Source organism: Bos indicus, chromosome 19 (genome assembly GCF_029378745.1).
Source record: "Bos indicus isolate NIAB-ARS_2022 breed Sahiwal x Tharparkar chromosome 19, NIAB-ARS_B.indTharparkar_mat_pri_1.0, whole genome shotgun sequence".
NCBI lineage: Eukaryota > Metazoa > Chordata > Mammalia > Artiodactyla > Bovidae > Bos > Bos indicus.
The window spans coordinates 37,467,356-37,486,860 of record NC_091778.1 but is presented as its reverse complement, the minus strand read 5'-3'; the positions used below and the strand labels follow the sequence as shown (position 1 = coordinate 37,486,860).

Below are 19,505 nucleotides of genomic sequence, written 5' to 3'. Positions count from 1 at the left end.
ATATTATGGATCAAGTTGATGTCTGTTTTGTAAGCCTCCTCCTACTCACCCCTCACCAGAGAACTACTGTCATAAATTTAATGTACATCATGTCAGAGCACGTTTTTTGCTTTTAACATGTCTCTGAATCCATAAACAGAATAGCGTATCATTTGTAAAGCACATAGAATCATGCCAAGCAAGCAATAAGTGCTCTTTGTTTTTTATCCATAAAAATACTTATGCTTTTATAATTTTAGCAAAAATTATATCACCGCGCCCTTCTTTTTTCACCCAAAAGTATGTTTTGAGATCTGTTTACACCGACACCTATAGATATAGGTAATTCTTTCTACCTGATGTTTACAAATCCATTATATAACAACATCTCCAGCAGTGCAATTCCCACGTTAGAGGGTTGGCATTTTCAGCTTTTCTAGAAATTATTCTGGAGAGGCTGCGCTGCTATGACCACCAGCAGCAACTGAGAGCTGCTGTTTCCCCTCAGCCTCGAAAATACTTGGTATTCCTGAATGAGAACGTGTTTGCCACTCTGGTGGGGAAGCTAAAGTGTTCTTGCTGTGGGTTGATCTACATTTCTCTGATTACCAGCGAGATTGGGTGTCTTTTGAAATGTATTCTGTGAATATTCATATTCTTTGCCCATTTATTGTTAGATTACGTGTCCTTATTGATTTGTGGGATTTTTTTCCCCCTTTAATACAGGCTAAATGTGAATCTTTTGTCTCCTATATATAAAATGAAATTTGTAAACCCAGGCAGTTGCTGTCTCTTAGCTTTGTTGATGATTTATTTTTTTCTTAGAGCCCAAGAACCAGACTGGCATCAAATGCCTGTAAGGGGAGGAGCAGAAGCCAGCCCATGACTTGAAACAGAAGCAGACTATTGATTAAAGCTTTCTTGCTGGTGGCTGGCATGGCACCTTGCCCAGAGTAACAGTGGTCGGCCTCAGTGTAGGGGCTGTTCCTGTGTCCATGGGCCCCTCACATCTAGTCACCATGCCTCCCTGGTGGCTTCTGAAAGGATTAAGAGGACTTGTGCAAGACCTGGGGTTATTCCAATTTCTGATAGGAACAGGGTTCACCTGCAAGCTCCTGGCCCAGATCCCAAAAAAACTCTGCCCAGGAAGTAATATGTAATAAGAGGCAAAACAAACTGCTTCTCTCCCAAGTATATCGTCATACCTATGTACTCAGGTGGCGTGGTCATCCCTGCCTCTGTGGCTCCTTCGGCATCCAGCTCTGCCTGTGGTCTCTGCCTGACCCTGTCAGGACCTGCGATCCTTGGTGCTTACAGAGCCTCTGGCCCTGACTTTGGTCATCTGCCTTGGAATGTCACAGAGTGCTGCAATTGCTCACAGAAGTTCCCTGAGCTAAGCAGACCGTGTTTTCTGACTAGGTACTGCTGGAAGGCTAGGCTACATGGGGGAGGGCCAACAGCAGTGCCTAGGTGAGTATAACCAGAGGACTGTGCAGTTAGCGTGCAAAGCCATCGTGCTTGGGACTAGAAGTGAGCTGGAAAGATGCGTTCAGAGGCAGCAAAGAAGATGAATCAGATACCGCAAGTAAGTCATGGAAAAGAGCCAGTGTGTGCTTGAGGGCTGGAAGGTGGGAAGTAAATGGGGGTGGTTTTCCATGGGCCTGTGGCACCATTAGCTTCAGGTTTGCTGCCCTAGGCCCTGTGCAACCTCAAAGGAAGCTGTGGATGGGCTGCAGTGTAAAGAACATACAGAAAGAGGCCCAGGGTTGCCACCCACTCAGATAGGGTCACTTAAGAAAATGAATCTCTAGCCTCATTAATAAAAAAATTATCCTTTTTATAGATACCTTTTAATAAACACACACATATTTTTGGTCACCATTTGAAAATCATAGACATCATACTATTGATATTTTCCATCTTTGCCGATCTCTCCTGGTTGTTTTGCTTTGTGACATGGACATCTTGCTTACTGGGCACTTGTCTTCTTTCCTCTGTGCATTTGTGGCGGATTGGGCTATTTTTGTGTTTCCTGTGTCAATGGCACTTATCTTTTTCATGGAAAGCTGTTTGTGATTGAATGATGAGGCTTTTTTTTTACCACCTTTTATGGTGGCATCTTGGACAAGCTGCTTAACTTCTCTCTCAGTTTCTCTATTTGTAAGACAGGGATACGCACACTTGGGATGATTTGCCTGACAGCATTACAGGGCACACGCTCACTGTTTTCTCACTTCCGTAAGTTCACTGCCCTTCAGGAGATTTACCCATCTCTGCCCTTCTTCACTGAACATGCCCATCTTTTTCATAAATCAGAATCATTACACTCCCTACTTGTCATAAACATCTCTACAGACATTCCTGTAAATTATATTTGCAAGTAGACAACTATTTGGTGGATCCTGTTTTCCCACTGGAGCAAGGCCAGAGCTTTGCCTCTGGTAAGCCACATTCTAAATAGTAAGCAGTGTGTCCTGACCTGCTCTGTTCTGCTGAATGTAGGGAACATGCATCCATGTAGGAAACCAGTTGGCTGGCCCAGCAGTCACGGGCTAACAGGAACTGCACAGAGGCCACAGAACTGCTTTCTCATCTGCTGGAACTCTCAGAAAGGAAAACTCTGCTGCCTTCAAAACTGGGCTGATTTATTTTCTCGAGTAGTTTCTAAGATGGAAATCACAAGCAGATGTGTTTGCTCGGCTTGCCCAGTATTGTTTATTAATGTATGCATGTATTTTGCAGAGAAGCAATACATGCTGCTTTTATTTTTCTGACAGGATGGTAAATACCATAGTCAGTTGCTAAATTTAGTTTATGAATTGTGTTTCTGTCAACACTGGTTTAAGCCCTAGAAAGCTCTTCTTTTTAACTTTATTGTGCACCATTGTGCTCACTCAATTGTGTTCGGCTCTTTGTGACTCCATGGACTGTAGCCCACCAGGCTCCTCTGTCCTGGGAAGTTCCCAGGCAAGAATCCTGGAATGGATTGCCATTTTCCTCTCCAGGGGATCTTCCCAACCCAGGGATCGAACTACATCTCCTGAATCTTCTACATTGGCAGGCGGGTTCTTTACCACTGAGCCAGCTGATTAACTTTGTGTTCAAATATAACATAGATTCAGGAAATTACACATATTTTATGTACTTGTTTGATAAATTTTTGATAAATTGAACACACCCATAGAACCAGAACCTAGTGAGCCACTCCCTTGATTTCTAACAGCATAGAAAATAGTTTTGCCTGTTTTGTACATATAAATGGAATCAGATGGTATATACCTTTTCCTGTCTGGCTTCTCTCATTTAACAGTTTTTAATGAGTTTCATTCATATCTCTGGGTGTAGTCATAGTTCATTGGCTCTCATTGCTATATAATATTGAAATAATCATCACCATTTATTTATCTATTCTACTATTGAGTAGGTAGTTTCCATATTGGAGATACAAATGCAAATATCCTGTCTTTTGGTGGGCACATATATGATTTCTTTTGGCTGTATACCTAGGAATAGAATTTTGTACATTATTTTAAAAAGTGTACAATTCAATCATTTTTATTGTGTTTATGGATATGTGTGAGTCACACCCTGAGCTATCACCTCTCTATCCTCCCATCCCCTCTGCCCTAAGCAACCACTTACTCTACTTTTTGTCTCTACAGATTTGCCTAACCTCAACATGACATAAATGAAATTATACAATATGTGATTTTCTGTGTCTGGCTTCTTTCACTTACTACAGTATTTTCAAGGTTCATCCGTGTTGTAGCACGTATCAGTATTTTATTCCTTCTTATGGTCAAATAATATTCCATTGTACAGATATTCCCCATTTTGTCTATCCATTTATGCATTGCTGGATATTCAGGTTCTTTTCACTTTTTGACTATTGTGGATAGTAATGCTCTAAACATTTGTGTACAAATCTTTGAACACTTGTTTTCACTTCTTTTGGGTATGTGCCTAAGAGTACAATTGCCAGGGCAAATGTTAACTCTATGTGTAACTCTTTGGAGAACCACCAAAAATGTTTTCCACAGCAGCTGCACCACTTTACATTCCCATCAGCAATGCAAAAGAGTTCCAGTTTCTCCACATGCTCCCCAAATTTGTTATGCTGGTTTCTTGTTTATACCTTCCTAGTGGGTACAGTTCGGTTCAGTTCAGTTCAGTCGCTCAGTCGTGTCCGACTCCTTGCGACCCCATGAATCGCAGCACGCCAGGCCTCCCTGTCCATCACCAACTCCCGGAGGTCACCCAAACTCATGTGCATCGAGTCGGTGATGCCATCCAGCCATCTCATCCTCTGTCGTCCCCTTCTCCTCCTGCCCCCAATCCCTCCCAGCATCAGGGTCTTTTCCAATGAGTCAACTCTTCGCAGGAGGTGGCCAAAGTACTGGAGTTTCAGCCTCAGCATCAGTCCTTCCAAAGAAATCCCAGGGCTGGTCTCCAAGTGCTATTTAATTGTGGTTTCAGTTTACATTTCATGTGCTTGTTGGCCATTCATATATCTTCTTTGGAAAAATGTCTACTGAAGTCCTTTGCTTATTTTTTAATTGGGTTATGTGCATTATTTATAATTCAAGCATTTGGTTATTCATTTGAGCACTTCTTACATTCCAGGCCCTGTGAGGCACTGAAGACAAAACAGTGGATCCATTAGTTGCCAAACAAAACAATTATTTTTTTAAGTAACCCTTGTTTCCTAACTTGTCTTATGAAATAAGATCTGGCAACAGATCTAGGCCTGAATTCTCACATGCCCATTCTCTGCGCACACCTTTAGGTGCGGCTGTGCTTTGTCTCCATTCCCTCCCAGCTCCTGCCTAGCTGACTGACTCCCAACTGGCATTTTATAACACCCACTCCAAGTAGCTAAAGTCTTACTCTAGTTGTTTGAGTTGGGAGCACCTGGGACTCTTGGCGTCCTGCTCCAGCTCCTTAAACTTTCCACAAACAGACAACTTTTCCTAAAACCATATCTAGTTTCTTTTTCGGGTATAAATGGGGTATCTGCCACTTTGTTTAAGAATAGAAAAAGAAGTGGCCGCCCTTCTTGCTCAAGGTGTTTTGGGTGTGTTTGAGGAAGGAGAGAACTAGAATCAATGGTGTTTGCATTTGGGCTTTTGAAATGATGGGTGGTTCTTAAATTTATGAGCTTTGACATGAGTTTCTCAAACTCTTCAATCTTTTGAAGGAGCAACCTGTTTTTACTTCAACCTTGTCCTACCCCAGTCCCCGTTTCTTGGCTTCAATTAGTAAACAACTGTGGAAAAATAAAATTGAGATTAGACAATCTCTAGTGATCAGATAAGGACTAAATCCAGAGCCCATCTCATCCTTTCTCCCCAAATTGGGCAGGCAAGGCTATCATGCTGGGGTAGTGGTGCTGGATTCTCCATTCTCCACTTCAGGTTCAGCTATTTACCAGCTAGGCAGCCCACTTGGCCTCTTTGCACTTCAGTTTCCTTACCTGTACAAAGAGAGTTCATAACGTCCACCTGTATTTTTTAGAACTGGCTTAGTGTGTATCAGAGAAACCCCTTCTCACCATGGTTTTAGTAGATGGAGTTTTTCTGGGAAATGGCCAGTGTGTGGCTGGTGTGGTACAGCCTGCTGTCAGGCTCCATGTCCGTCTGTCTTGTTGCTCTGCGATGCCAAGCTCACCATGTGCTCCAAGAGAACTATCACAGGCAGCATTCCAGCCAGCAGGAAAGAAAAAGAGAAGATGTGCTTCCCTTTAAGGGCTCTTCTCCGAAGCTGTGCACACACATACACACAACCTCTGCTTAAATCCCATTGGCCAGACTTTATTCTTCAACCAGACCACCTACTGTGGAAGCTTGGAAATGTGGTGTCTATTCCACATGGCCATGGCCAGGTAAACATCTGAGGGTGTATTATTAAGGGAGAAGGGGCTACTGGGAGTCTCTGTCATTCCACCTATCAGAGCCGCTGTGAAGATAAAGGAGACAATACACTTTTGAACTACATTTGGGGATGCTGTGCTTAGTCCCTCAGTTGTGTCTGACTCTTTGCGAACACATGGACTATAGCCCACCAGGCTCCTCTGGGGGATTCTCCAGGCAAGAATACTGGAGTGGGTTGCCAGTATTGCCTGGGATTGCCAGGGGATCTTCCCAACCCAGGGATCGAACCCAGGTCTCCCACACTGCAGGTAGATTCTTTACTGTCTGAGCCACCAGGGAAGGGCACATAAATCAACCTGTTGATTTGTCAGCTAGGCATTCCAAGAGGCCACTGAAAACCATGGTGAGTGTGTAGAAAATCATATTCCACACCAAACAGAACTCTGGGACATTTTGAGAATAAGGGGATCCGTGTTGTGAAACAGATGCCCCAGCTCCCCACTTTTAATGCTTTGTTGACAACAAGACCATTAAACTGGCTGAAATCTGTGTTTTTCTGCCTTCTAATCCAGATGCTGGGCTGTTGGGAGGTGGCTTACCAAGGCTTCAAGGGCAGTGGTAAACCACTGAATGCAAAAAATGTATTTAGTTTGGATTCACCAGTTGTAAGCAACAGAAACCCAACTCAGACTAGCTTAAATGTTTGTTCATATTTTAGATTACATATATAAGTAAGATCATGCAACATTAGACTTTCTGCTTCCGGCTTATTTCCCTTAAGCATAATGTCCTTTGGATTCATCCATGTTGTTGCAAATGGAATTCAGCTCCTCTCTCCCCTCACCAAACTAGTTTAAATTCAAGGAGGGACTTTATTGACTGGTGACAGTGAAAAGTCCAGAGGCAGGTAGACTCAACATGTGACTGTCTAGGTATTCGACAAGCTCAAGATTAAGTCTGTCGCTGGGTCTTCCTGGCTGTTTCTGTTTTTGTCTCTGTCTTTCCATCTCTCTACTTTCCCCTGTGTTGACTTTCTTCCTAAGCAGGTTTTCTCTACATGCTTGCTCTTACACCCATCACTGTGGCAAACCCAAGAAAGGAGCACATCTGTTTCCTAGTGGGCAAAAATAGTGCCCTCCACATTATGCCTGTGAGAGAAGGATTTGGGTACACAGTCTCTTTTGAGGGGTGTCATGGTGACTACGAGGAACTACCTCAGTAGTTCTTTAGGTCTGCCAACCTGAGTGGTAGAATGCGGGGGCTGGCAGGGCTTCAGAGGCCTGTGACTTCTGGCTGTTTTCTGTCCTAGCACACCTGAGGAAACCAGCTGGCTTAGGTGGCTCACTACAATCTTTGAGAAGATTGCCCAGGGAGGTGATCTAGATAGTATCCCTTTGAGGATAACCACAGATCCAAGTCCTCAGACTTTATAGGTGGGGAGGCTGAGGCCCAGAGAGGAGAAGACACAGGTATCTTCACTTGGATTTTCTTGAGAACAGGTACATGGGTGCAGGTGGTTTATTTGTGATCCTGGGAAGCAGGAGTGAGGGAGTATGGAGAGGAGACAAGAAGTCAATTTGGGGCGTGTGTGGGCAACCAGGATCTTACCGCACCCCCCCCCCGCCCCCAGGCTTGATGCCTCCCAGAACCGCCCAGCCACAGAAGGAGAAACTTGAGGGAGTCCCTGAGGACAGAACCACAAGACACTGCCCTATCAGTGAAACTAGAAATGTGCTGAGGACACATGTCAAGGGACACCGAAGGTGTTTGTGACAATCTCCCACCCAGCCAGTGGCACACTTGGGATGAGACCTCAGGCCCCCAGCTCCATCCAGTGCTCACTCGCTCTCCAGTTTGTGACTCATCTTTATTGAAGTCAGGACAACCTACCCATCAGCCTGCACTGGGACACACCCTCATGTGACGTGAGGTCTCCTCTCTCATTTATAGGGAAACCCAGTTTTGCTCCCCTCTGCCCTGCATACTTTATTCCGTCCAGAAATTCTCCCTCATAAGCCAGAAGCAGCCAATCGGTGACAATTAGGATTGGCCTTTTCAGCTCAGCAACTGTAGGACTGAATCATCAGGAAGGGCCCCCAGGGCCCACACCACCCTGGGGTGGTGGTCTGGAAAGCCTGGATCTGGAGCATGCCCTCTCGGATGAGAACAGGGTCTGAGAGCTGTCATATACTTCTCTGGGCCTGGATGGGAGCCCAGCACCTGTCACCCAGGTCTGGCAAATAGGCATAAGCAGGCCTAAGCTTATGATACTTAGACTTCTGGGGACCTTTTTTTAAAAAAATAATAATTAATTGTTTTAATAATTCATAACAGTTTTAGTTACAGAATAACTGAGTAGATCATACATGCAGTTCATTATGCCCACCCCCGACCCCATCCCTGGCACTGTTTCTCTGATATTAACATCTGCATTCGTATGGCACATTACAATTAGTGAACTAGTATGGTACATTATTGGCTTCCCAGGTGGCACTAGTGGTAAAGAACCTGCCCACCAGTGTAAGAGACACAGGTTCAACCCCTGAGTCAGGAAGATCCCCTGGAGGGAGGGCACAACAACTGACTCCAGTATTCTTGCCTGGAGAATGTCATGGACAGAGGAGCCCGGGGGGCTACAGTTCATAGGGTCACAGAGTCAGACTAGACTGAAGCAACTTAGCACACATGCACGCATGGCACAGTATTGTTGACCATGGTCCAAGTTTACATCAGGGTTTAGTCCTTGTGTTAGATTATTCTGTGGGTTTTGACAGATACCCAGGGGTCTTTTTACCAGGAGGAAGTGGTGTCTAGAATGAGGCCATTCCCAGCCCGCCCAGGCTACCTCTCAGCATGACTGACCTTAGAGTCCCTTTCCAGGGTTTGGATACCAAGGCTCCAGACCCTTGGTACTGAGTGGAAACTGAGGAGTAGGCTGGGGAGAACCTTCTCTCTGATTAGGGACAGAGGTCAGCATCCAGGTTTTGATTTCCCAAGGGCAAAGTAGCTCCTATGTTAAATAGGTCCCTGGCGATAGGGCAGATCAGACAGTTTCTGGAGTTTCCTGCACACGTTGTATGCAACCTGCTTCCTAGCATGATGTGCCAGCCTTTGGTTCCAGGGAGGCCTGGCTTGGTGCAGTTGAGCGCATAGCCCCTCTTCCCACAGTTCAGGAGAGCTGGATCACACCGTCCCCTTGCCCGTCGGAGGCTTCAGCTATGTCCAGGGCCACGTCGGATTGCACCTCAGTAACAAGACCGTGGGGCGGTGCCTGGATGCCACAGCACAGAGGGTCCCAGACCAGGAGGCCTTGGTTGTCCACCATGAAAACATCAGGTTGACCTTTGCCCAACTCAAGGAGGAGGTGGGTCCTGACTTTGAACCTTCAAAGTGGGCAGGTGCTGGCCCCCAGGTGCCAAGCTTGGTGGAGCTGCAAGGGTGGTGCCTGGCTATGGGGCAGGGTGCTGGGGCTGCCTGAGAGACCCCAAGGAATGTCAGGAGAGGAGGGCAGGGCCGAGGCAGAGGAGGTCCAGGTGCCTCCTGCATCAGTCATTTCTGGGACACTGGTTAACTATGCATGTTCCCAAGTCCCCCTCCAGACCTCAGGCCTGCGTATCTGCCTGTCCCTCATTCCCAAGTGCTTCTGATGTGAACCCCTGGGCCAAAGGTTAAAGTCAGACTCATGGGCTCCTTTCTGCTCACCTGCATCTCACTCCTCTGTTCCCCTTCTGTTTACTCCAGGTGGATAAAGCTGCTTCTGGGCTCTTGAGTATCGGCCTCCGCAAGGGTGACCGGCTGGGCATGTGGGGACCCAACTCCTATGCATGGGTACTCATGCAGCTGGCCACAGCCCAGGCTGGCATCATTCTGGTGAGGAGGGGATTACCTGGCATAGCTGGGTATGCAGGGGGGAGGGCATCATTCAGGGGAGCTCCCTGGACCCTCAGCCCCAGAATCACACCAGTGCCTGGCTGGTTTCAGACCAGCTAGTGCTTTCTGCTGAAGCCCACCAGGGAAGCCTGAAGGTACAGGGTGCTGCCTCTGAGGGTGGAGGGGCTGCAAATGGCAGCATCTGCCCAGGACACGTGACGTGCCCTCACTGTCTCCACCAGGTATCTGTGAATCCAGCGTACCAGGCTATGGAGCTGGAGTATGCCCTCAAGAAGGTGGGCCCATTCCTTGGGTACTGTGGGAGAAGCCAGCTAGTACCTAGCACAGGGGGCTTCCAGTTGTCACAGAAGGCTGAGAGGGGTGGGGGGCATGCACAGGGAACACCCTGAGTCTGTCCTTCTTCAGGCAGTGGGTGGGAGGAGGGGATGGTAGGTCATACAGGCTAGTGTGTGTGTCGGGGGTGGTGGCTGTGTGTATGGGAGAGAGAGCAACTGTCAGGACTCTACCACATTCCCAGGCTGGGGCTTCCTGCTGACCGTGGTGGGGGGCTCCCCTTCTACAGGTGGGCTGCAAAGCCCTCGTATTTCCCAAGCAATTCAAGACTCAGCAATACTACAACATCCTGAAGCAGATCTGTCCAGAGGTGGAGAAGGCCCAGCCAGGGGCCTTGAAGAGTCAGAGGTGGGGGTGTCTGGGTTGAGAGGGGTACATCATGCCTTTTCCTGGCCCCCTCACTCCTTACCCATCTCTGTGGGCCATCCCTCTCATCATGCTCCCCACCGCCAGGCTTCCAGATCTGACCACAGTCATCTCGGTGGATGCCCATCTGCCAGGGACACTGCTTCTAGATGAGGTGGTGGCAGCTGGCAGTCAAGAGCAAAATCTGACCCGGCTCCGGCACACCCAGCAGTTCCTGTCCTGCCATGACCCCATCAACATCCAGTTCACCTCGGTACGGCAGAGATCTCCAGGTCCTGAACCCAGGCTGGCATGCTAACACCTGCCTGCCCTGAGACCCGCCCCGAGAGCAAGGAGGCAGCAGAGATCAGTAGAGCACTCTCCTGCGGCCAGCCCTAGCTGTCCCCTCTGCCCTGGAAAACATCAGCAACTAGAGTCCTTGTCACATGCCCCTCTCCCCTGGCCCTCTTGTCCCAAGCACAGGGGCAGATGTGCTGAGCCGCCACAGGTCAGAGCCCCTCATTTGGCAGATGGGGAAACTGAGACCCCGAGAGGCCATCTGCTGGTGAGCCTCTGAGCCACCTTATAAGTGGCCTGAGAGTAGACCTTCTCTGCCACATTTCTGAATCCTAACACCTGGCACCGTGCAGGCACAAGGCAAGTTGCTAAATATGTACTGAGTGAATGAATGGATCTAGGGCAACAATCTCAGTCTCCTGACTCCCAGTCCAGTGCTCTTCCATGCCGTGGCCCAGGGTGGGAAGGGGATGGGATGAAAGAGGCCAAGCTATCAGCTTCTTGTCTTGTCAGGGGACAACCGGCAGCCCCAAGGGGGCCACACTCTCCCATTACAACATTGTCAACAACGCCAACATGATAGGGCAGCGCCTGAGACTGCACCAGAAGGTGAGGGGTGCTGGCCCAGCAAGGGCTTCCTGGCACCCTGCAGGGGTGGGGGTTTGCTGGGTTCCCCCTTCTGGCTAGAGGAGCTCGGCTTCTGGCCCCACAATAGACCCAGCTCCTGCTTCCATCTCCAGACGCCAGAGGAGTCGCGGGTAGTGCTGCCTAGCCCCCTGTACCACTGCCTGGGCTCTGTGGGGGGCACAATGGTGAGCCTGATGCACGGTGTCACCCTCATCCTGTGCTCTCCGGTCTTTGAGGGCAAGAAGACGCTGGAGGCCATCAGCAGAGAAAGGTGGGCATCAGTGGGCAGCTATCTGTGGGCTGATAAGATCCTCCTGTTCCTCACTCCTGGGCCCTGATTCCTTTCCAAGCTGTCTCCGCCCTCCAATCAAGAGAAATGGAGATGGGGTAGTGGGAGATTCTCAGGAGACCAGTCCCTCCCTCCAAGGAGCTTCTGCTTATATCCCACAGTTGTAGCCGTGGCCCTTACTGTAGGCTTAGAGTCTGGTGGGTGAGAGGAGGAAGTTCCCTTCTACTTCCAAGCCTGATTTTGAGATGCACCTCCCTTATACAGAGGCTGCTTCCTGTATGGGACCCCCACAATGTTCGTGGACGTTCTGAACCAACCAGACTTCTCCAGTTACGACATCTCAACCATGCGTGGAGGTGGGATGGGGCCAAGAGTGGTGAGGCCAGGACTAGCCTAGTGAGCTGCATAAGTGCCCAATCTTTCATTTAGGGGCAAAAAGGCCACTAAACATGGGTGGGAGGGAGGGAAATCCTCTATGTCCCTAGACACCAGCCTAAGACCAGCTGCCTAGACATCAGCCTAAGGACAGCTGCCAGGTCTAGAAACAAGTCCAGGGTTGGGAAGCAAAGGGAATGTTATTTCCTAAAAAGGGCTACAGGTGAATGGGAGTCTACTGGACCTGGAGAAGGTGGGAGCTGTGTCAGCCCTCTCTCCGATTCAGGTGTGATTGCTGGGTCTCCTGCACCCCCAGAGCTGATCAGAGCCATCATCAACAAGCTGAACATGAAGGAGCTAGTGGTAAGTAGAGGCAGGGGCTGGGGTGGAGGGCAGGCCAGGGCTGGGCAAGAACAGATTGCTGGATGTGTCGAGGAGTCCAGCCTGGGTCTCCAAGGAAGACCCTTCGGCTGGCCCTCCTTCTAGAAAGCAGATGTGAGAAACTGCAGTCTGACCTCATCAATAGCTCTCAAGTCACAAAGACAGGTGACAGGGGAGTAAATATTATACATACATAAATTTATAGAAATCTGGGGAAGAAATGCAGCGTGGGAGGATGTGTGGCAAAGCACCAGTGTCCTGGCAGGTGGGGGCTGGCAGAGTTGAGGGTAGGGGCTTCAGACCCTTCCTAGGAGCAAGGGGTAGGGCAAGGATCTGATGTTTGTTTCCAAATGACAGGGAAAGGGAAATCAAGAGGAGGATTCTGGAAGGGTGGCCATCCTGATGGTCACCCTGTTCTGGTCCTAATGGACTTGGGGGTCTTAGCAACAGCTTCTCTGAGAGGAGCTGTGGCCGTGAGGCCAGGCGTGCTGGAGCTCTCAGCATCAAGTGGAGCTGGGTTTGTGCTGGAGTGCCCGGGTGCCCTGCCAGGACATGTCTAGGTGTGAACAGATCTATGTATCAGCAGAGGGTGTTGGGAGAAGATGGGAGTCAGAGGTGAGAGGATCAGTAGTTTCTCCGGCAGAAGGCAGAGGCCAGTCACCAGGACTGGCTGGGTCAGGACCTGTGGTGAGGCAAGGACTGGTGTCAGGACGCCAACAGTCTAGATGCTGTTCGGAGAGAATGGTGGGAGTCCTAGGAGGTATCATTTTCCCCCTTAGAGGAGGGAGCCCCAGTCCTCCCCTCCTTTCCCTGTAAAAATGGAAGTATCCTGGGACACCCTCCTCAATTCCAGAGTCTCCAGAGAGAGAATAGGGGCCATGCCCATTGGACCCCACCTGTTTAATGGCGGCCGGCTTTCTTGGACCTCTTGGTGGGGAACTTGCAGCCGCGGAAGGCGTCCGTGTCACGAATGTGCTGGCCCCTGAACTTGGCGGGTGATGCACAAGTGGCATCAGGGCGAGAGGTCTTAGCTTCCAGCCACCTGGAGAGACAGAGAGTTGCTGGGGTTGGGGAAGGGATGGAAGAGTACTGGAGGTAAAGACAGTGAACCATGGGGTCAGGTTGACTTTGCTTTGGGGTAGTCTGGAACTGTCATCTTCATTTTACAAATGGGGAAGTGCCCAGCGTCCCACACCTCTTAGGGAGCAAATCTAGGACATATGCCTAGGATGTCTTAGTGCAGGGTCAGTATGTCTCCACTCCATCACAGGAGGATGGCCTCTAGGGGTACTACTGGGGCCCTCTCACCTCCGAAGGCCCCGGAGCTGGCAGGTACACTTCCAGGGGTTGTTGGTGAGGGTGAGGGTCTCCAGGCTGTCAAAGGGGAAGTTGGAGGGCAGCTGGTGCAGGCGGTTGTTCTCCAGATGGACATGTTTCAGCGTGGTCACACCCAGGAAGGCACCGTCAGAAAACTAGGGAGCAGGGTGGGTGTGAGTGAGCAGCTCAGTCCCAGTGTCCAGCCTCTCCCAGCTCTATGCTCCCACGGGGCAGGGTCCACCCCGAATGCAAGCAGTGGTGCCCTGAGCAGGTTCACAGCGTGACTAGGTTTTCTCAGAAGATCTAATCCATACAATGGTCTGCTGAGCTAGGTAGTGTTATTTTCAATATGTAGATTGCAGGGCAAGGTTAAGTCCCTTGCTCAGGGTGGCACTAGGGAGTCAACAGTAGCTGCAGGGCCACTTCTAGCTCCTTTTCCTCTGGCACCGTGCTCCCCGTGCAAACACTGGGACTGGGGAGGCAGCCAGAGTTTGGCCTCAGTGGCCCAAGCTGGCACAGAGTGAAGCTGGCCAGTGTTTGGTGGGATGGGCCGTGGGCCCAGGCTCCCCACAGCCCCAGGGTCCTGCATGCCCCCAGCTTTGTCCTCCCTGCTCCCGCACTGCCTGCCAGGCACTATTTGTGGAGCCACCTTGGTGGAGTCTTGGGCCAGGCTGGCTGGCTCCAGAGGAAACATTCTATTGGTGCCCACATCTTGGCCCAGACGTCACAGTTCCTGCCTGGCCTCGCCTGCCCCAAATGAGCCCCTGCTTCCCCGCTGTACTTCCCACTGAAAGGCCACGCTGGCAATAATGGGCCACAGGGGACTGTGACTTCAGCTGGGGAGTGTTCGGGGCTGAAGAAGGGCAGGCTCGGGCAGGCTCTGTCCGCCCAGATGAAGGCCGGTTGCTATCCAGGTATGATTCTGCCCTCATCTCTGTGCCTGTGGTCCAGGGAAGGGTGTGAACCTCCCTGGTATTCAGACTGTTCTGATCTATCTTCCCACCTTACCCTGTTTCCTGCCCAAACCTCCTGGTGAAGCCCCTGCGCCAGAGCAATTTTCTAGTCCCAAGAAGGGATTCCACCCTGACCCAAGGCAGCAGCACCTGGCCAGGCACTGGGCATCTGAGGGAGGACAAAGTCAGGAGATGGGTCTGGTGACCAGGGTGGGCAAAGGGCAGTGAGTGGTCTGGGGCACAGTGAGGCATGGCCAATCTTGCCTGTGGGGAGACACCTAGGGTCCTTGTGCCGAAGGTTGACAGTAGTGAGTGGCTCTTGCCTTTTCCCCTTCATAGAACCCATGGATGCCATGCCTGCAGCCTGGGGCAGGCCCCTGGTCCATGGTCCCCACTCAGCTGAAATGACCCTGAGAATGCAGTGGAATGTATGTGTGTGGACTGGGGGTGGGGTGGGGGATCCACCAGGGCCTCTGGGAGGCATGGAGGCGGTCTTCCTCAGTTATGTGCTCCCTGCTCATTCCCCAGCCCCCCACTCCACCTTAGCACTCATGCACACTCCCCACCAGGAACAGGGTCTCTTTGTGGGCCTGATTTGCCCAGCTCCTCTGGAAGGCTTCTCAATAAACAAACCTCCCTTTATGGGGTGGTAGGTTTACTGGAGGCAGGAAAAAAACAGCAGAGGAGGGGTGAAAGGCCTAACAGGAAGAGGTGGCTTCTGCGCACAGCAGGGGGGTTGAGGGCCCTGGATATGCCTCCTGGGGGCCATTGGTGGGGCCAGGACAGCCTAACTCTGTTTATAAGTAGGAATCTTAGGAGGGTAGTGGCTGAGACTTAGGACAGGGACAGCAGGGCAGGATTTGGGGTGGGGACATGATAAGAAGACTGAAGCGACTTAGCATGCATGCATGCATTGGAGAAGGAAATGGCAACCCACTCCAGTATTCTTGCCTGGAGAATCCCAAGGACAGGGGAGCCTGGTGGGCTGCCGTCTATGGGGTTGCACAGAGTCGGACACGACTGAAGCGACTTAGCAGCAGCGATAAGATGAGGACAGAGCTCCACACCTTGGAGACAGCCACTGGTAGAGGAATTTTAGGGGAGAGGGGATGGTGCCCAGCTGTGGCCCTGGATCCCCGGGCCTCCTGGCAGTGAAGAAGGAGCCAGGGCACAGCCCCGCAAGCAGGAGCTCACCTTCTCCAGGTTGGTGTTGTCCAGCCAGAGCGTCTCCAGGTATCTGCCGAAGGACTGGAAGGCATTATCGGGAATGCTTTTCAGGGGATTGTGGGACAGCTTCAGCTCCTCCACCACCCTCAGCTTGCTCAGAGCAGCTGAGGGGTAGCTGGACAGCTGGTTCCTGTCCAGGTAGAACTTGGCAAGGTTTTCCACGTCGTCCAGAGCGCCGGGCTGCAGGGAACTGAGTGAGTTTTCCGACAGGTAGAGCCAGCGCAGGTCCTTGGCGCCCTGGAAGGCACCTGAGCGCAGCTCTCGGATCTTGTTGTTGTTGAGCTGCAGGATGAAAAGGTTGACCAGAGGGGAGAGCAGCCCCCGGGGCAGCTCCGTCACCTTATTGTGGTCCAGGTAGAGGTAGGTGAGCTCGGTCAGGTCGTCAAAGGCACCGGCACGCAGCACGCGGATGTCGTTATGGGACAGGTACAGGTAGATGAGCTGCTTGAGGCCTCGGAAGGCGCCAGCGGCCACCTCGCGGATCTGACAGTGCTGCAGGTGCAGCGACACGAGGTTGGGCATGGCCCGAAATGAGTTGGCTGCCAGCACAGGGAAGTTGTTGCGCTGGAGGTTAAGCAGCTTGGTCTTCTCTGACACCTTGGGGATCTTCTGCAGCCCCACCTTGTCGCAGATGACGTGCTGCAGGTCGCTGTGGCAGTGGCAGTTCTGGGGGCAGGCGGCCAGCGCAGGCAGCAGGCTGGCCAGGAGGCCCAGGCTGAGGCTGAGCAGGAGCATCGGGCGGGCCATGGCCAGGACGTCTGGGGCCAAGGCAGGGGGCAGCGGCAAGTCCTCAGCGCTCGGTCTCCCGCCCTATTTATATGGTGGCCCTGACCGCAGCCGGCAGCCAGAGCCAGCTCCTACGTGGAGCCGGAGGCCACCGGGTTAACTCCCTCCCGCCCAGAGCTGCGCCCCTGCCCTCGACGGGGAAGGGCCCTCCCACCCTGGGGACTCTGCGGGGGGCCGCACTGGCCCTGAACCTCGGCCCCTAGCTCGGGCCCCTGTCTCCCTGCCCTCGGACCCGCTCCCTGCCCACCCCATCTCCTCTCCGCCCGGGGCGGGGGAGGGTATGGGTGTGTCCAGGACCCAAGTTTACTCCCTAGTCGGGGAGAGGGGCAGCCCCCGAACTTATTTGTTTGCTCAAGTCTGAGCCTCCACGCCTCCCCCCAGACGCCCTCGGCCGCGTGCCCTGGACCCAGCGAGGGAGGAAGCAGGGCCTGGCAGCCGGACGCGAGTCTCGCCGCGGTCGCCGGCCGGCGGCGCTTTAATGGGGCTCTTGTGCAGCGCCGGCGGAGCGTGAGAGCCACCCTGGCGTCGGGCTCCCCGCTCCAGCTGCTCTCGAGAAGGTGGAGCTCCTCCCCGCCCTCGACTGGCCCTGGCCTCTCTCTCCCAGCCTCAAGCTGGCTTTCTGTCCCCTGCACCCCCTGTATCCCTTTGCCACGACTGAAGGCAACCAGAAAAGTGGGAACTGGCGGCGAGGGGATGACCCACAGGCCTCAGCAAACACCTAAAGACCACAGGCACGGTGGCTCTGTCTTCCCCCCTCCCTAATCTCCCTAAAATGTCCACATCTCCTCATACCTACCCCACCCTGCAGTGGTCAGGACCCTTTGTGGGGGGTGGTTCTCTAGGGGTGGTGGCCAGAGTGGCGCCAAGGTGTACCTGGCAGAAGCCACACCCGGGCAGTGGCCCCAGGACTGTAAGGGTGGGTGAGAGGGCTGGGTCCCAACAGCTCAGGCTTCACGACCCCAGGTCCTGTGGGCAGCCCTACCTCAGCCAACTGGGTCTCTGTGTGTCTACTTGTCAGCCACGGTGTCTGGGTTCCTGTGGAAACGGGAGGGTGGGTAGGCAGAGTCACAGCTCTGGCCCCAAAGCAAGCTCTGGGCTGACTGGTAGGAGTTCTTGTCTGTGTTGGGGGGTGCGAAGAGAAACCAGACCCCAAGTCTTGCCAGACCCCAGCTATGCCTGATTCATGCCCACTAACACAGGAGGGGAGGGGAGGGCTGAAGGATGAACGGACGAACAAAGGTCTGGTGTCTTTGCTGGCTGGAAGGAACCTCCCCAGCCCCTCTCCCTTCATGCGGTGCTCAGGTGCGGAAGCCTGCCGTCCTAAGCCCCTTCCAGCCATTGCCTCTGGATGGGGGTCATACTTGGGCCAGAACACTGTCTTGTGGTATTCCTCCAAGGCTGACTGCTGCTTTTCTGTTGCTCAGGATGTTCCAACCACTAGAAGGGGGGCTGGGGTGTGTGCCACTGGCTTTGTAAACCCTTGCTTTGGCTGTATTTTTATTTTGAGCAAAACAAATTTACAGGAAACTTTCCAGAATTTGAAGGGGGGGGCACCCTACCCCAAGACCAGGCATTTATCCCGGGTTTCGAGTGGATGGGGCAGGATAGGGGTAGGTGGCTGGTATCTGTGTAGCTCCTGTCTGGGCCAAGGCAGGCTGGCTTTCTCATCAAATTTATGGATTCTTCAGCTTGGAAAGAAGGGGCAGGGGATGCTGTGGCCTGAAATCGGGAAGGGGGTGTTAAGACAGCCTGGGGATGGGGTGGGGAAGCTGAGATGTTGGTAACTGGGAGCCACAGGCTAAACCATGTGGTTGCTCCAAGGAACCAGGAAGACTGAGAGCCCGGCTGGAAGAGAATGTCTTCCCTGCTCTCAATTTTATTTCAGACCTGGGCCCCCTGCTAGTTGAGCTAGTCTGACTCTATATCCAGTGCCTTTGCCTCCTGACCCCTGACCTCTGCCAAATATGCCTCTTTTCCCACTGTTCAACTGCTTCCATCCCCCACAACCCACTCCCCACCCCAGGTCCTTCCCTCAGGGTAACTTCCCCATCCTTCTGCTCCCCAGGCTCTGTTCCAAACACCCTTTCTGGCTCCTCTAGGTGGCTTATGGAACCACAGAGAACAGCCCCGTGACCTTCATGAACTTCACTGAGGACACTGTGGAGCAGAAGGCAGAAAGTGTGGGCAGAGTCATGCCTCACACAGAGGTGGGCCCCAGACACCCCCCTCCCACCACTCACCTGGGTGTGCCCCTGGGACATTTATTGCTTTCAATTAGAGATCCAAACAGCTCACTCCAGACACTGAGAACCCCCAGCCACGAGGTCTTCCTGGGCCTGGCCTGGGGCTTTCTCTGTGGGCTGAGGCCTGAACTGGGAAGAGCTGGAACAGTGGCCAGCTGCCAGCTGAACTTCTCTGCAGCCTCCCTTCCTGTCTGAGGTGTGTTTTTGCCAAGCCCACTGTCTGTTTTGGGGCAGCCAGAACAGCCTCATAGAGGAGCCAGAGTACAGAGATTTTTCCTACACAGCTCTTTCTCTCCCATAGCCTTCCCCTCCTTCCCCACCTCATTTCAGCAGATTTCCTCTTTGTGCTTGGCATAAACAGTTTCCCAAATAGCTTCTCCCTCTGGGAGTCCCTTGCATCTTGAAGACTGACCCAGAGCACCTTTCACTCTCAAATTCCCAGCCTCCACTGCTGATGCTTTATGCCAGCGTACCCGCCTTGTACCTTCCCCTCCCGCCTTGTACCTCGCCCCTCTGGGATTACTGCCAATGTGCTTCCCCTGGGGCCAACCTCTCTCCTCCCTAAAGTCAGTGTGCAGTGACACCAGTCCCT

At 52.1% G+C, this 19,505-nt stretch overlaps 2 protein-coding genes across 3 annotated transcripts in view; one reads left to right on the top strand and one right to left on the bottom strand.

Annotated features, from left to right (window-relative positions):
* Nucleotides 1-19,505, top strand: part of ACSF2 (acyl-CoA synthetase family member 2) — a 31,555-nt gene that overhangs the window by 9,573 nt on the left and 2,477 nt on the right. Inside the window, exons 2-11 of the mRNA XM_019981985.2 lie at nt 9,018-9,213; nt 9,591-9,719; nt 9,962-10,015; nt 10,303-10,421; nt 10,527-10,692; nt 11,229-11,324; nt 11,456-11,613; nt 11,896-11,987; nt 12,293-12,369; nt 18,770-18,877. Coding sequence (XP_019837544.1) covers nt 9,018-9,213; nt 9,591-9,719; nt 9,962-10,015; nt 10,303-10,421; nt 10,527-10,692; nt 11,229-11,324; nt 11,456-11,613; nt 11,896-11,987; nt 12,293-12,369; nt 18,770-18,877 — 1,195 coding nt within the window. The remainder of the gene's footprint in view (nt 1-9,017; nt 9,214-9,590; nt 9,720-9,961; nt 10,016-10,302; nt 10,422-10,526; nt 10,693-11,228; nt 11,325-11,455; nt 11,614-11,895; nt 11,988-12,292; nt 12,370-18,769; nt 18,878-19,505) is intronic.
* CHAD (chondroadherin) lies at nt 1,813-18,770 on the bottom strand. 2 transcript variants are annotated; one of them, XM_070773292.1, is made up of 4 exons: nt 15,852-18,770; nt 13,696-13,859; nt 13,284-13,429; nt 1,813-4,615 (listed from the first exon to the last, which is right to left on the bottom strand). In XM_070773292.1, exons 1-3 carry the CDS (start codon nt 16,629-16,631, stop codon nt 13,288-13,290), a joined length of 1,086 nt encoding a protein of 361 aa, XP_070629393.1. In that variant the 5' UTR covers nt 16,632-18,770; the 3' UTR covers nt 1,813-4,615; nt 13,284-13,287. The 2 variants fall into 2 exon arrangements, with proteins under 2 accessions (XP_070629393.1, XP_019837545.1); XM_019981986.2 differs by lacking the exon at nt 1,813-4,615 and adding an exon at nt 12,400-13,069.